The sequence below is a fragment of the Pelodiscus sinensis genome, chromosome 1 (assembly GCF_049634645.1).
Source record: "Pelodiscus sinensis isolate JC-2024 chromosome 1, ASM4963464v1, whole genome shotgun sequence".
In the NCBI taxonomy this organism is placed as follows: Eukaryota; Metazoa; Chordata; order Testudines; family Trionychidae; genus Pelodiscus; species Pelodiscus sinensis.
Genome location: NC_134711.1, coordinates 22606081 through 22623796, shown reverse-complemented (window position 1 = coordinate 22623796; position 17716 = coordinate 22606081). Strand labels below are relative to the sequence as shown.

General features: G+C 43.4%; 1 protein-coding gene across 3 annotated transcripts in view; it reads left to right on the top strand.

Annotated features, from left to right (window-relative positions):
- Window positions 1–16527, top strand: part of RSBN1L (round spermatid basic protein 1 like) — a 79515-nt gene extending 62988 nt beyond the window's left edge. For all 3 annotated transcript variants that reach the window (XM_075926681.1, XM_075926678.1, XM_006137518.2), the window contains 4 exons: window positions 97–239; window positions 1426–1593; window positions 15217–15325; window positions 15413–16527. In XM_075926681.1, coding sequence (XP_075782796.1) covers window positions 97–239; window positions 1426–1593; window positions 15217–15325; window positions 15413–16066 — 1074 coding nt within the window. In that variant the 3' untranslated portion in view covers window positions 16067–16527. The remainder of the gene's footprint in view (window positions 1–96; window positions 240–1425; window positions 1594–15216; window positions 15326–15412) is intronic.
- Window positions 16528–17716: the final 1189 nt, after the last annotated feature.

The following is a 17716-nucleotide window of genomic DNA, read 5'->3' as shown; positions in this document are numbered from 1 at the left end:
TGTTAATTTAAGCTTTTTTCATTTTTCCAAATAACTATTTTTAATGTATTTGAAAATAACTAAAATAAATATGTGGATTGTTATATTTCCCATTAGTGTACATTGCCATGGGGGACGCTTTCTAGTCTAAAATTAGAAAGTCGTAAAGATAGTGATGATGGTCCCATCATGTGGGTACGTCCAGGAGAACAGATGATCCCTGTGGCTGACATGCCAAAGTCACCTTTCAAAAGGAAAAGGTATGTTGAAATTCTTAGCTTGGTGAGTTATCTGATTATTTGTTTTAACATTTCCCTTATTCCACTCATCCCAATGGCTGCATAAAATTTATGCTATATATAGATGTTTATGTAACTTTTTACCTCAAAAGAAGAAATAAAATCACTACTTAGTTTTTAAGTTCTTCAAGGAAGATAATGTATTTTTTGGAAATATTGGTATGTCACATAGCATAATGATGTACCAATCTTGATTGGAGCCTCTGGGCTTCTGTAATGAAATACTAAAATAGTAATTTTATAAACCAGACCATCTTTTCTTCACTCTCCCTAAAATATTTCTACTTGGAGATGAGAGAGCAGCATAAAACAAATAGAAATGTGTTTGGGGAAAAAAAGTGAAGACTGCTATATCCATATGAATACTATAAGGGAAATTTTAAGTGTGCACACATGGTTACTCAATACAAGTATCCTGGCTTAATTCAAATTTTAACTCCCTATCTTAAGTGCCTTTGGACCTTGAAGTGCCACTGAACTTATAAAAATTACAAGTGACAAAGATTTCTGTCCCGCCTGAAAGGTGGGACTTCTAACCGTACAAAATCTCCATAACATCATACTGGGGTACTGGCTTAGGTAATGACTCAGAACGACGCCATTCTCAGAATCAAACATTAACTTATTTTAGCATATAGATTTTCCTTGTGGATTTCCTATCCAAATACTTTCCAGGAAAGATCCCTTGTTTGGTATATTTCAGATATCCAACTGATGTGATATGGTCTCTCACTATCAGCATTAAATTAGCCATTTAACCAATAAGAATGATCACAGAGGATCTTTCCATCTAAGTGGTATTTTCTCCTTTTTACTTCTAACATCTCTGACAAGTAGTCTTGAAAATCTTTTCCTACCCAGTGTTGAAATGTGGAACAGAACGGTAATACACAACACTCAGATTGTTCAGTAGAAATGTAAGCAAATTAGTTTGAATGCATACATGATTACTTTCAGCATTTCATAAATGTTGCCTACATTTTTTTGTGCTGCTAATTATCCTGTAATCTGGACGAGATAGTATTCTGATGTATGTGCAGTGCATGCTGTTGGAAGAAATGGATCGTGTTGAATGTAGAAAACTATAAACTTGAGAAGGGGAGTTCTAGATTTTTAGTTTTGTTTGTTTTGTTTTGTTTTTAAACAGAACTACCAATGAAATAAAAAACCTACAATACCTACCTCGAACTAGTGAGCCCCGTGAAATGCTATTTGAAGACAGGACACGAGCCCATGCAGATCACATAGGACAAGGTTTTGAACGACAGACCACAGCTGCTGTAGGAGTGTTAAAGGCTGTGCACTGTGGAGATTGGTATGTGTCAGCTGTTTTAGTTTTGTTAGACCTTTGAAAAATACTTGTTTGAATTTCCATTTATAGCTGCTAGAAGGATCATCAGCTAATAAATAAATCCAATTACTAGTATGTTTTGGAAATAAGCCATAACTAATGTATAAACTATATATTTTCTTGATGAAGTAGGTATGCTGGGTAAATTCTAAATACAACTTTGCAGGCTGGTAGAAACTAGAAAGAGCCCTTCCTTGTCTCAGTAGCAGCTTCCTAAAAACAGTTGTGTAAATTATTACACTCAAACTTGTCTGTACTTTTTTTCTTTGTGTGTGAACCAGTACTGATATGGCTTGCCTATGGCTTTTATCTGAGCTGCATATAGAGTCTTTCTGGGAACCTTTGGCTCTTTCTTTTTATATAAACAAATACCATAATTCTGGTCCAAGAAATGGTGTTTTGTTTTAAGCATGGTGGAATTTGCATGGCATTTCTTTAGTGTCCTAATCAGTCTGAAACTCTCATGTGATATACAGGGGGATCAGCCGTGGTCAGCAGAAGCCATTTTTTGCTTGTTTACTGGGAAAACCAGAGTGCATTTTAGTTGGGTACTCTCATTGAGCTGGAAAATTGATAATTTGGGGAATTTTTTGTCCTCTTAACTTCTGTCCCTAAAGCTATGTCTACACTGCACGCTTATTTCGAAATAACTCATGTTACTTGGAAATAACAGAGTGCGCATCTATGCAGCAAGCAAGTATAACTTCAAAATAAGCAAGTATAATTTTGAGATAACGGGCTTCTTACTCTGACTTCTGTAACCCACATTTTGAAGAGTAAGGGAAGTCAAAGGAAAAGTGTTCTTCCTTCAACTTCCTGCTTCGGGCTTATTGGTAGACAGTGCATAAAGTAGAATAAAAGTACTTAGACTTCAGCTACACAATTAATGTAGCTGAAGTTGTGTGTCTTAACTCAACTTTAGCCCACAGTGTAGGCATACCCTAAGACTGGCATGTGGTGCTGTAGGACGTTGCCTTCCATAAGTGTTGGAACTAAGGATTCAGGGGGACGTCAAGTGGTTTCCAAAGGCTCTTAGCATCCCAACTCTAAAAATTGTTCCAGCACTCCTGCTTAGTTATTGAGAACACCCACACTTTTTATAGTTTGACTGGCATAGTTACTAAGACCAGAATTCTGATACTGCGTTAGAGGTTTATTTCCTCTTCGGGTGAAATAGTGAAAATTTGTGTAACTGTACATGAAACAGAACTTGGCTGTAGGATTGTAATAAAGAAATTCCCCATGGGCGAGAACTGGGCCATTCAAATGTGAATTTTTTTTTTAAGCGTCAAGGCATGTAGTTAAGACTGCATGCAAATTCAGGACAGTTTTAACATTTGACTTGGAAATGTTGGCACAGTTCTATTAAATCAGTCATGGTTGTGGTGGTAGAAACTGGCATTTAATGAACTTGGATTTCTGTTTTCACTTATAGTAAACTCTTTTACATCAGGTAGAATATGGATATTTTCATATTCAAAGTTAAATGCAAAAATTTTTCATTCTTAGTTGCACAAACAGTTATTGATCACTTCATAAACTCTGAATATTGTTCTGTACATATTGCCAAAGACAAACAGATCAAGAATTACATTGATCCATTATTTATTCTATGGTCAGTCCTGGACCAGTTCCAAAAGAGCACTGTTTGGATCAGGGACCTGTGATGATTGTTAGATGAAATAGTTTCTGCACAATGAGGACTGATCATACACTGTTGAAGAGATTGGACTCTCTACTTTGTTAGTATAAATCTTAGATTTATAATCTTAGGAAGGCATGAGATTAGACCATGAAATGTCTAACCATTTTAATGGTAGATAGTTATCTGCCAGAGCTGGAAACCAATTTTTATACTGTTCGAACATTTTTAATATCAATGTTAGTTTCCTGATATATGCAGTAGCCAACTTTGAGGTGGTTGTTGATGATCAGGTGTCACAGCTGAAGTGAAACGCCTAGAAATAAGTGATTTTTATAGTATGGCATCTTGTAGGCTGTGAAGTCTTAGGAACACTTTAGAATGACAGTAATTTTTAATAAGAGTTGTTGGCCAGCTTCAATCATTCAAAAACTGCAATTGATGCAGAATTCAGCAGTTCCCTTTATATTAAGCATTGTTTCTTTCCTTGAGTACAGGCAGTCCCCGGGTTATGCGGATCCGACTTAAGTCAGAGCCATACTTACGAAAGGGGCTTTTCTCGCCCCGGAGGACGCGGACGGCGGGACCGCCAAGACGCGCCGCGGTCCTGCCGCCCGTGTCCTCCGGGGCGAGAAAAGCTGCTCCGTGTCTCCCTGATCTGCTGGGGGGGGGGGACCCCAGCAGACCAGGGAGATGTGGAGCAAAGCCGCGGAGGACGCGGGCAGCGGGACCGCCCAGACACGCTGCGGTCCCGCCGCCCGTGTCCTCCGGGGGCGAGAAAAGCTGCTCCGCGTCTCCCTGATCTGCTGGGGAGGGCACCCCAGCAGACCAGGGAGACGTGGAGCAAAGGTGTGGAGGATGCAGGCGGCGGGACCGCGGCGCGTCTCGGCGGTCCCGCCGCCCGCGTCTCCCTGGTCTTCTGGGCGGGGGGGGAGCGCAGCTAGTGCGCCCCCAAGCAGACCAGGCTTTTCTCGCCGACGCCTGTGGTAGAGCAGCTGGGGCGCTGCCGGGTTGGTCCAGTAGTGCCAAGGAGCGGCGCTACTGGACCAACCCAGCAGCACCCCAGCTGCTCTGCGTCAGGCGTCCCCAAGTCAGCCGCTGCTGAAACTGACCAGTGGCTGACTACAGGAAGCCCGAGGCAGAGTTGCTCTGCCCCAGGCTTCCTGGAATCAGACGCTGATCAGTTTCAGCAGCAGCTGACTTGGGGACACCTGGGGTGCTGTCGGGTTGGTCCTCGCAACGCCGAGGTGCGGCACTGCGGGGACCTACCCGGCAGCGCCCCAGCTGCTCTGTCCCAGGCGTCCAGATTCAGCCACTGATGAAACTGATCAGCGGCTGATTCCAGGAACCCCGGGGCAGAGAAACCCTGCCTCGGGCTTCCTGTAGTCAGCCGCTGGTCAGTTTCAGCAGCGGCTGAATCTGGACGCCAGTTCCGACTTACGTACAAATTCAACTTAAGAACAAACCTACAGTCCCTATCTTGTACGTAACCCGGGGACTGCCTGTATATTAAACCTGTGTTCTGAACTGTGCATTTGGTTTCTGGACTGATTTTAAAATATTGATTTTTTTTTTTTTTAAACCTATTAGTCCTAAAAGGCTTTGGATCTATTTATGTAAGACATTGCCTCCTTTCCCTGTAAGATAGTGACTCGGCGGGAAGATTATTGGAGATACCTGAGTTGTAGCCCTTTGGGTTGGTATATTTTTGGAGTGAGTCTCCCAGATCAGGTCAATAGACTTGGGCTGGCAGCATTTGCTGGGTAGACAGTACAGTAAAACTCCAATAGTCTGGCATCCAATAGTTCGGCACTCCTGATAGTCCGGCATCAAAATGGCAAGAGCCTAGTGAGTGAGCTTTGGCAAAAAATGAGTCACAAGGTAACAGCGGCAGCAGCTGAACTGAGCAAAAAGGATAAAAACTTAAAAAAACTAAAACATTACAGTATACTGTATACAGTATATACAATAAAAAGGGTTAAGAACACTTTATATACAGTATATAATGTATACAGTGTATATATATATATATAACCATCTTATAGTACCTTCTGATAGTCTGGCATATCTAATAATCCGGCACCACCTAGGTCCCATAGGTTCCAGATTATCGCAAGTCTACTGTACTTTGAGGTTGCAGTTCTCTCTAACTTGGGCTCTGAAGCCCTCTTCCCCTCTCTACTTCAGAGCCCAAGTTGGAACTTTAAGCATTATCTGTACAGCTATTTTTAGATAGTGTGATTCCTGCTATCCCAAATCTACCTGGGCAGTAGGCTTTCTCCTGCAGTGGGTGCAGACAGTACCCTTAGCTCCAGAGGGTAGCTCTTCCTAGAAATAAAGCACTTTGACATACCCCAGTTTTCTTCCAGCCTCCAACAAAGTGCACTGATAAATGCTATTATGTCCCTATGCAGGCTTTTGAGTGCTTTTGCTCAATACCAGACCTTAACTCTCTGGTTGTAACATCTGTAAATTACAGTGAAAAGACATTGAAGTTGGTCCGAGTCTAAAAGATTAGATTTAATGGCAAGGTGGTTTTTTTTTTTTTTTTTTTTTTTTCCTCAAACCAATCTTTATAAATGTGTGTCAGTAATTGGCCAGCACTTTCAAAGTTTGGTTTGAGACTATGTACAAATTTACAGATAAATTACCAGGAACCTCAAGGGAAGAGCTTAAGGTTTTCATCAAAGAAGGCCACCAAATTATTGAGACATCTTTACAGTCAGCAATAGATGTGATGGATCCATCTAGTATTACAGCCTCAACTATAATAATGAAAAGAGCTCTGCGGTTATGGAACTCTGGCATAGGCCTGGAAGCTCAACAAAGCGGAGAGGATTTTCCATATAATGCTTTCATTTTTGCTTTCAGGGAAAACTGGAGAGATTTTACACTTTTTTTTTTTTTTTTTTTTTAAAGTGGCACTCAAATGACTTCAGGATCATTGGGAGTATATACACCAGAAGTGTCACTTGGGGAGGGCAACAATAGTAGCAACATTACCAACTATGTTCCTAGTAGGGATGTAAAAGGTCAACTGATGTCTCGCCCTGCTTCCACAGGGGTTCCCAGCTGAGGATTCCCCACCCCTGCCACCAGCTCAGCTGCTACCAGGGTTGCCGGAGGAAACTGAAAATTCCTTTCAGCTGCCCCAGTGGTTCCCTAGCCTAGGTGTTTAGTTTTTGTTTTTTTTAAGCAAAAAAGCATTCTGTAATTATGGAGCAACAGTTATTTCACATTTTGATTACTTCTGTTGTAAATCAGTTGCTTCAATTCCATGTTGACTTGTATGTTGCCCAGTGATTATTCAGCAGAAGTCCATACAGGCAGTCCCCGGGTTACATGGATCCGACTTACATCAGATCCCTACTTACAAACGGGGTGAGACAACCCCGCACTAGCTGCTTCCCCCCAGCAGACCATGGAGACGCGAAGCTAGCGCCCTCCCCCCCCCCAGCAGACCAGGGAGATGTGGAGCGGCTTTTCTCAGCAGACACCTCAGCTTGAGAATAAAGGACTGAGGGAAGTGAGGTGTGGGAGAATAAAACTGAGCTCTGGAGAAATGTTTGGCTAGAGTTTCCCCTACAATATGTACCAGTTCCGACTTACATACAAATTCAACTTAAGAACAAACCTACGGTCCCTATCTTGTATGTAACCCGGGGACTGCCTGTATTTTATCTTCCTATTATTTCTAATGTTTAAACAACAAAAAATGCAGAAACATACCCTTTAGGCCACCTGTAATGAAACAAAACAGTCAACAGATCAGGAATAGTCAACTTGGATTCACCAAGGGCAAGTCATGCTTAACCAACCTGATTGCCTTCTATAGTGAGATAATTGGCTCTGTGGAAATGGGGAAGTTGATGGACACGATATACCTGGACTTTAGCAAAGTTTTTGATATGGTCTCCCACTGTAATCTTGCCAGCAAGTTAAAGTAGATAAATGGATTATAAGGTAGATAAAAAGCTGGCTAGATTTTTGGGCTGCATAGGTAGTGATCAATGGCTCGATGTCTGGTTGGCAGTCAGTATCAAGAGGAGTGCCCCAAGGATCGGTTTGGGGGCCAGTTTTGTTCAGCATCTTTATTAATGACCTGGATGGGGGGATGGTTTACACCCTCAGCAAATTCACAGATATCGCTAAGGTAGGAGGAGAGGTAGATATGCTGGAAGGTAGTGATGTGGTTCAGAGTGACCTAGACAAATTTGGAGGATTGGGCCAAAAGAAATCTGAGGTTCAGCAAGGTCAAGTGCAGAGTCCTGCATGTAGGACAGAAGAATCCCAAGCCTATACTACAGGTTGGAGACCGACTGGCTAACAGCAGTTCTGTAGAAAAGGACTTGGGGATTAAAGTAGATGAGACTCTGGATATGAGTCAACAGTGTGTCCTTGTAGCCAGGAAGGCTAACATCATATTGGGGTGCATTAGTAGAAGCATTGCTAGCAGAGCTAGGGAAGTGATCGTTCCCCTTTATTTGGTGCTGGTGAGACCACATATGGAGTATTGAATCCAGTTCTGGGCCCCCTGTTACAGAAAGGATGTGGACACACAGTGTCCAGCAGAGGTTAAAAAAAAATGACTAGGGGGCTGGAGCACATGACTTATGAGGAGAGGCTAGGGATTTGGGCTTATCTTGTCGATAGACGAGAAGTGAGGGGGGATTTGATAGTAGCTGTGAGTTACCTGAATGGGGGTTCCAAAGAGGATGGAGAGAGGCTGTTCTCAGTGGTGACACGTGACAGAACAAGAAGCAGTGGTTTCAAATTGCAGTGCAGGAAGCCTAGGTTGAATATTGGGGGGGGGGGGGAACTATTTTTTAGTAGGAGGGCAGTGAAGCATTGGAATGTTGAGCTCCCAGGGCTATGCCGGAGTTCCTAGGGAAGTAGTGGAGTCTACCCCCACTATCCATTCCTGTAAGTTTTGTAAGTCCCAACTTAACAAAACTCTGGTTGGGATGATTTAGTAGGGATTGGTTCTGCTTCTAGCAGGGAGTTGACTCAATGATCTCCTGAGGTCTTTTCCAACCCCATGATTCTATGAAAAGAAGAAACTTAAATTCCAATGTGTTAATCTTTTTACAGGCTCTCTTTAAGCTTTCTTCTAGGAAAGAAAGCAAGTATATATGCAGCTTTGTCAGAGGGGATAAAACTTACCTTTGATCAGAGTGTTTTGCCCCACAGAAGCTCATGATATATTTGTTAGTCTCTAAGGTGCCACAGGTCTACTCATTGTTTTTAAAGTTACAGACTAACACAGCTACTCCTCTGAGACTAGATATCCTAGGTAATCCTGCTATGTTGGGATTCCAATGTCTGCACAGCAATTCTTTTCTGAAATAGAATGTTAAAAAGAATAATCCTTCGATAGTTGTCTTTGATGCCATTCTGCTTTCTGCACAATACACCTCAAGCTATGCAGTGGGGCTTAGGCATTAGCTGTATTGACTTATTTTTAAATTATCATCATTCAACAGTTGGTAGTTTTAAGGTTGCAATGGAGTTAGCTCACTGAGTAAAATAATAAAATAATATTAATTCATGGATTCTTAAGGCCAGAGATGGGTATTATGATTCTAACCTGCCTTCTTGTTTTACATGATACAATATGCATATAATTCAAAATTGACTTTCAGAGGAGTTTGAGAATTGAGTGTTTCTGTTTATAAGCCTTTTTTATTTAAAAAAATCAGTTTGTCTTACTTTAAAAAAAATCAGGAAAATTATCTTATGCCGTGTCTTTCCTAGTTTTGTGAAAGCTTTCTTAGAATTTGTAAGCTCTCATATTTAACTAAAATGGTGAGAGTATTTGAATCTTTAACAAAGATATCCTTTCTCCCAGGTGTTCATTAGATATTGGAATTATAAACATTAATATATAAATTAAAGCCACCCAATACATTAAACTTCTATGCCTTCATTATATATCAAGAACAAAAAAGTAAAAAGTCCTTTATTTTTTTCTTTTGGAAGTAATTATAGCATGTTTAGATTTATTCCCTTGTTTGGTTTGTTTACTTAGATATATACAAATTATATTTAAAAAAGCACCAAACCAATTCTGTGGACAACCTTGCCAATCTTTTCAAAACTCATAAACAAACAGACTTGTCACATCTCCCAAATGCATTAACCCAGCAAGAACAAATAATCACATACTCAGAAATCTGCATTAAAGAATATTAATATTGCAAAGTCAAGCACTCAAGGATTGGGAAATACAGGAATTGAGGTTGCCTGTGGGATATTGAAAGCTTGTAACTTGGTGGCCTTAGGTGGAATTTTCACAAGAATGGTAAAGATATCTCTACGCTGCTATAAAAACTCAGGATTAATGGGACTCAGGTTAACTGATCTGTGTTAAGGAACTCTGAATCAGGTCTGTGCACTGCAGAGTGGACTCTAGATCCCTAGATTCAAGCAAGGGTTAGAAAACTCGTAAGAGTTTAAAATACAATGTAGAAATGTATAATGTTCAAAGTAACTATATCTGAATCCCTAATGTATTCTTCCCCTGAAATGTCGCTTCTCTAGCCCTAGGACTATGGTGCTTTGTGGGAAGACTTTACTGCCCACCCTGCTGGTTACCAGGAAATAGCTCACTTTGCAAAAGACTTCATCAGTTTGCTCACAGATGGAAATCCAGGATGCTTTGTGATGTGCTTGCAGATCAGTAAGAAGAGAACAGATTAATGCTAACATGAGATGCTGCCATTTGGAAAGGGGGAGGGGAGAGGTTAACTTCCATATAGTGCCCATTTTTAAAAAGGGAAATAAGAACAACCCAGGAAACTACAGACCAGTTAGTTTAACTTCTGTGCCAGGGAAGATAATAGAGCAAGTAATTAAGGAAATCATCTGTAAACACTTGGAAGGTGGCAAGGTGATAGGGAACAGCCAGCATGGATTTGTAAAGAACAAATCATGTCAAACCAATCTGATAGCTTTCTTTGATAGGATAATGAGTCTTGTGGATAGGGGAGAAGCGGTAGATGTGGTATACGTAGACTTTAGTAAGGCGTTTGATACGGTCTTGCATGATATTCTTATCAATAAACTAGGTAAATACAACTTAGACGGGGCTACTATAAGGTGGGTGCATAACTGGCTGGATAACTGTACTCAGAGAGTCGTTATTAATGGTTCACAATCCTGCTGGAAAGGTATAACAAGTGGGGTTCCGCAGGGGTCTGTTTTGGGACTGGCTCTGTTCAATATCTTCATCAACCATTTAGATATTGGCATAGAAAGTACGCTTATTAAGTTTGCAGATGATACCAAGCTGTGAGGAGTTGCAAGTGCTTTGGAGGATAGGGTCAAAATGATCTAGGCAAATTGGAGAAATGGTCTGAGGTAAACAGGATGAAGTTTAATAAAGACAAATGCAAAGTGCTCCACGTAGAAAGGAACAATCAGTTTCACACATACAGAATGGGAAGCAACTGTCTAGGAAGGAGTACAGAAAGGGATGTAGGGATTATAGTGGACCACAAGCTGAATATGAGTCAGCAGTGTGATGCTGTTGCCAAAAAAGCAAACATGATTCTGGGATGCATTAACAGGTGTGTTGTGAGCAAGACACGAGAAGTCATTCTTCTGCTCCACTCTGCGCTGGTTAGGCCTCAGTTGCAGTATTGTGTCCAGTTCTGGGCACCGCATTTCAAGAAGGAAGTGGAGAAATTGGAGAGGGTCCAGAGAAGAGCAACAAGAATGATTAAAGGTCTAGAGAACACGACCTATGAAGGAAGGCTGAAAGAATTGGGCCTGTTTAGTTTAGAAAAGAGAAGATTGAGGGGGAAAACGATAGCAGTTTTCAGATACCTAAAAGGGTGTCATAAGGAGGAGGGAGAAAACTTGTTCATCTTGGACTCTGAGGATAGAAAAGAAGCAATGGGCTTAAACTGCAGCAAGGGAGGTTTAGGTTGGACATTAGGAAAAAGTTCCTAACTGTCAGGGTAATCAAACACTGGAATAAGTTGCCCAGGGAGGTTGTGGAATCCCCATTTCTGGAGATATTTAAGAGTAGGTTAGATAAATGTCTATCAGGGATGGTCTAGACCAGCGTTTCCCAAACTATGGACTGCAGCACGGTAGCGGGCCGTGGGAAAAAAATACCAAGCCTCAGCATGCCTGGTGGCTGCCGGCAGGGCCCACGCCACTGAACCCGGAAGTGCTGGCGTATTACAGAGCCTGGGGCCCTGCTCCACCGATATGTGGAGCTGGGTCTCTCCCCTGGCTCTGCCGGGTGCGGGTAACCTCTCCTCCCCACCTCCCCCCTGCTCCTCACCGCCTGCTGCTGCCCATGTGCGGCGTTGCGTGTGGGTGGGGAGGTCGCCCGGGTGTGATGTCACGTCACGTCCCAGGATTTTAAAAGTCTTCGGAGGCATGTGGTGGGGCCACGCTGGCTCTGGTGGCCTTCAGCCCCACAATGTGGAATGCAGAAGGTAGGGAATGGGCTCGGGCGGAGGGGGGAGGGGAAGGCACCAAGGGACAGGGTGCAGGAGAGAGACAAATGCCAGGGGCCAAGTGCAGACAATGAGGGAAAGGGCAGGAAGGGAGGTGTCAGTGGGAGGGGGGACAGGGTGATGCTGGGAGAGGAGAGGGGAAGGGCATTGGGGGCTGGAGGAGGAGGTGCTGGGAGAAGGCTTGAAAGAAGGGGTGGGCATGAGAGAGGTGGGGATGGAGCAAGTCATGTGTGAGGGCACAGAGGGGCAGGAGGGGATGGGGAACAGAGTGCTGAGGGGGTTGGTATTAGGGAAAGAGAGGGCAAAGGGGACCGGAGCAGTGAGGGAAGGGGGAGGCACCAGGAGGGTGCAGGGCTAAGGGAAGGTGCAGGTGCCAGGGGATTCTGGGGTGAGGAGGAGGGGAGAGTTGGCCACTGGAAGCAGCACTGGACGGGGGAATCGGGGCAGGCTGGGGAGATTGGGGGGCTGGTGGAAGCAGGGTTGCCAGGGAGAAGATGGCGGGGGGAGGGGAGAAGAAGCAGCTGCCAGAAGGAGGGCTGGATGCGGGCAGCAGGGCTGGCCAAGGGAGATTGGGAGGAGAAGCGGGAGGGACCTGGCTGCCTGGGAGGGTGTTGGGGGAAGTGGGGCTGGACAGAGGCGCAGCGGGGGGAGCAGGCGGGGAGGAATGAATCGGCCTGCAGGGAGTGGGACTAACCCGGCCATATGTAGATCTTGGGATGCTGCCCCTGTTCCGCCCTCTTCTCCCGCCCCCCCCCCCCCCCCCCCCCCCGCAAAGCACAAAGCATGAGTTAGTCCGGCCCGGGAATTCTATTGTCCCCTCACACACACATCCCCTCGAGTAGCTGTGAACTGTCTGTCTGGTAGACACACTCACGCAGCCTGTGCACATTTACCAGCCAGGCAGTTTGAAACTACAAACTGATGCATCTAGTAATAATGCAACTTAATGAGAAAATACCAGACCTGTTATATGTCTGGTATTTTGTCAGTTTGTTTTTTATGTGTTTATATTTTTGGGCTGCAAAAAGCAGTATTGGGGGGAAAAAAAGGGTTCCAACTAAAGTAAAAAGTTTGGGAAACCCTGGTCTAACCAGCTTTCTGTCTGTCTTACAGTCCATTTACCCAATCCATATTCCTTAACTTGCTGGCAAGAATATTGTGGGTGACCATATCAAAAGCTTTGCTAAAGCTGGCACTGGGGGTTTTGGGAGGACCAGAAACAACTTATTTGAATATTCATCATTTGATTAATGAATATGCAAATGAACATTACTGTCCTCCAAAAGTTCGTGAATGGATTTTACTGGTCCCCGTGTCAAAAAGTTTGGGAACCCCTGGCCTAGACAGCATTTGGTCCTGCCATGAGGGCAGGGTACTGGACTCGATGACCTCTCAAGGTCCCTTACAGTCCTAGTATTCTATGATTCTATGATTTTCAGTGGAGTCATTTTATATGGAGAGGACTAAGGAAATTGTTCCAAGAAATTGTGGGATACTTCCAACTGATTCCTGGGACACCAGTCAAGTGGCACTGCATCTGTACTGCAGAGTCTGTTAGAGGAAAGTGGGTTAGGCTTGAGACTGAGCTGAAGCACTGGCTTACGTTACAGTGTAGAGGGACATATACCAAAAAACCACCTGTCTGACTCTCGAACAGTGGTTTCCACTTTTATCATTTGCAAACCCCAAAACATTTCAAATAGAGGTGTAGGCCCCCTTTGGAAATTCAGCTAACCTAGTTTGCTTATCACTGTTCTAGTACATCAGCCCATGTTCTCTCCAGTTTTCCCAGATGCTGAACAATATAGAGAAGATTATTGAATTTTGTAAAATTCCATTGGGGATGGATTTTGAGATGCGGAATAGTTGCCTATAAATAAGCATCCGGGGTTGGCTAGGGACATGTCAGAATATTTCTCTCCATCCCTGGGGCAGCTTTAAAGTTGGGACACAAGTATTTGATGATCTTCCCTTATCATTGTACCAAAGAAAGTAATTTATCAGAGCATAAAGTGCTCTGTCTTTACCATACTCTGGCCTGAAGTCTGACTCATGAATCCAGGATACTGGTACCTGATGTATCATTGAAGATTACTTTTTGTTAAAACTCTTCACAAATTTGCATAGAAAAGGGTGATTAGATACTAAGATGGACTATATGAATCCTTTGAGCAAAGATTTCTTTAATACTAATTAGATTATTGTACATTTAAGTGTGATAGTTTCACCTCAAAGGAGTTAAGTCTGTTAGTAGAACATATTGGAACAGCGAATGCAGAGGTAGGGAACCTGAGGCCTGGGGGCCAGATGCAGCCCTCAGCTTGCCTGGATCTGGCCTTGAGGCTTAAGGCCCCCCAGCATTGGGGAGCCCACAGTAGAGTTCCAACCACCCTGCTGCCTCCCAGGGGCTAGAGTGCACAAACTCTACTAGGCACAAAATCCACCATAGGCTCTGGTGTGCAAGGGAAATGTGGGGAGTCTTTCTCATTCTCAGTTGGGGGCCACAGTGTGAGGGGTTTGTTCTAAGGATGTTAAGTAATGGTTAATTGACTAGTCAAGGAGTCAATGGAATTTCCATTGACTACTCAACTAGTCAGTAAGCACTTCCGCATTCCTTTGAAATTTCAAAGGAGGAATGCAGAATGCTGCATGCAGCCCAGGGCCTGCAGGAAGTCCCACTGATTGCGGGCTGCACACAGTGTGCCAGCTTTAGAATGTACAAGAGTTCCCAGCGGAGGCTCTTGTGCATTCAAAGCGGCAGTGCAGTGTGGAGCCTGGGATCAGCTGAGGACTCGCCAGCTGATCCTGGGCTCCCTGTGGCATTTCCTCAGAACCCAGGGTCAGCTGGGGATGCTCCCAGCTGATTTCGTGTTCTGCGGAAATGCCACGGTGGAGTCTGGGATCAGCTGTGCAGTGCTGCTGCTCTGAAATGCTGAGGCAGCGCTGCCCCTTTGAACGCTGCCTCAGCGTTTCAAAGGAGCAGCGCCACAAAGCTGAGCCCCTGCAGGATCAGCTGTGCGGGGCTGCTGCTTTGAAGTACCCTGTTTTTGCCCCCGTTTGCTGCTTCTATCTGATAAGCATTTGCTTATCAGATAGTCGACTAGTCCTTAACATCCCTAGTTTGTTCCCACTTCTCTCTTGTGTGCGGCCTCCGACTGATTTTTTTCTGTGTCAATGGCCCCCCACACACAAAAGGTTCCCCACCCCTGATCGAACATCTGCCTTTCTTCATGATGAGACAGTCACTGTTGCTGACACTGGTTGTCATTAGCCTTCTGCCCCCCCTGTAGAAACTGGTTAACTCAATAACGTTCCTGAGTGTGATTATTGTGTTGTAGCTAAAGTCACTTTAATAGGCTTTTTCAAACTTCTTTTCAAACTTGAGTTGTAAAATGTAGCTTTAGATTTAGTCCTTGTAGCAAGAACAAAGCAAAGTCTCTAGCATTTAAATTCTGTCCCTGATTGTTTTTGTAGGCCTGAGCAACCTCGTATAACCAAAGATGTAATTTGTTTTCATGCTGAAGATTTCTTAGAGGTAGTTCAGCGGATGCAGTTAGATTTGCATGAGCCTCCACTCTCACAGGTAAGCATATTGTGAATTATTAATCAGAAATATTTCTCACTTTTTAGAATAGATTTTTCATCTTTATTCTCATTTTTCCTCCTCCAGTGTGTCCAGTGGGTTGATGATGCAAAACTTAACCAACTGCGAAGGGAAGGCATTCGATATGCTAGGATTCAATTATATGATAATGACATTTATTTTATTCCAAGGAATGTTGTGCACCAGTTCAAGACGGTTTCAGCTGTATGCAGTTTGGCTTGGCACGTCCGGCTCAAGCTATATCACTCAGAGGGAGAAGTTTCACAAAATGCAAGCACCTATGAAGCAGGCATATCTGCAGACCCCATGTCTTCGGTTATTGGACTTCAGACTGACAAAATAATTTGTACAATAAGCAAAAATACCTCCGAAGACACCACATTTTCAGATACTCTGCAAACTAAGTATGTAAAACAGGAATTCACACAGATAAAACATGAACTTACTGCCTCTCGCAGAATTAAAGAGGAATCCATGAATGTTGATCTTCCTGAGAAAACAATGGCACCTAATGATACGGAGCGTCAGAATGTTAAAGGAAAATTGGATAATGTTGAATTGACAGCTTTTAAATATGAAGTGGACTCTAAATTTGAACCTGGCAATGACTTACAGAATAAGTTGTGCTCTGGAAGTCACATAAGTCTATATGATACAAGACAACAGGGTTCAACATATCCAAATCAGCATGGACAAAGAGAAGATGACTTTTTGTGCTAATTTTGTACATATCGTTTTAAATTCCTTTTTAAACTGAATGACGTAATAATGTAAAGATTCATAAATTCTGTGAGGCAAGCTTGTGATTTGCTCTCACAACTGTTACAGAAAATAGTTTATGTAGCTTTGTAACATTCCTCAGTGCCTGTCCATAACTGTGAAGTATCAAAGCACTTAGGGCCAGATGCACTGTAAACACTGCAGGTTTAACATAAAGAAGTCTTTAAATAATTTGAGTTGTAGGTTTTAGAGTAGAGCTGACATTTAACATATATATTTTTTGTAAGATGAGCCAGAATTCTTTTTGACAATTCCAGGCTTTTCCATAGAGCTTATTTATACCAATTTTTTTCATTTTAAATGTGTCAGCACTGTAGTGTAAATAGCTTTTTTTAAAAAATCTTTTTAGTGTGATTTATACTGAAATATGAGCCGCTTAATAAAGGTTCAGAACAAACAAATGGTTTTATTTTTTGGTCTGCAAAAAACAACTAGGTTAAGCTACCTCTTTAAACTGTTTTGTTTCTATTTGTGCTGTACTTCCTGAAAGACCCAGCTGTGACCTTGTTTCTGGAGTGAGGAGCTGCAGCAGTCAAACAGCGTGGGGTATTATGTGTTTGTAAAGAAAGATCAGTCTGAATGCCCTGTACAAGACTGCTTTCAGCTGCTTGTGTTTAAAAAAAAAAAAAAAGTGTACCATGCATTCTTTAGTGCCTGCTGTCAGATGAACTAATGAGGTATAGTCTTATACACTCTCCCTTAGTTTCTGGAGTACAGCTGGGTATCCTGTGTGCTTCAGGAGCACGGTCAGCAGTATTCTATATCACTACTGGTGTGTTGGGAATAGGGAGTTTGCAGGCTCCTTTCTGCTCTTGTTTTCTCTCATGCACACGTCACATGATTAGCTGGAACTTAGCCTTATAACTGAACATTTTTCTAAATCTAGTTTGACTAAATTAGAGCAGAAATATTTTAAAAATATTTGTTATTTTTACATCATTTAAGACCATTTCTAATTGGGTTAAGACCTGGGAATCTGTGGCACAGATATACAAGTTTTGGATTTGAAGTGTTTTTTTAATTGATACAAGCAGATACTCCATGCACTAGGGCAGTGGTGGCCAACCTGCGGCTTGCGAGCCGCATGCGGCTTCCAAAGAGGAAAAAATTGCGGCTCCTAACGGAACATGGAACTGCTCGCCTCAGCTGCTCTCATGGCTGGGCCGCTCTGAGCCTCATATGTGCTCAAGGCCTGTGCCGTTCCACTCGTGGTCCCCAGCGCATTAGGTCATATCCTGCACATGCAGGCCAGGTCGTACTCAGCGTCCCAGCCTGCACATGCTAGCAGGCAGCGGCAGCTCCAACTCCATCTCTGGGACCTGCGCATAAGGTTAGAGGGGTGGGGGGAGATACCTGGCTCTCGAAGGGAGGGGAGGGGGATCGAGAGGGGGTGTGTGTGCATGGCATCCTGGCAGGCATATGCTTAAAGCCGGTCGCTCAGCTCATGTGCCCAGCGCCTGTAGAAGGATGTGCAGTGGCTCTAGCTCTGGGATCTCGGCATAAAGGGTGTGGGGGGGGGACGCAGCGGGGTTGAATTAGAGCTGGGGGGTGCCTGGCTCTGGGGAAGGGGGGGGGTGGGGATTGGGTTAC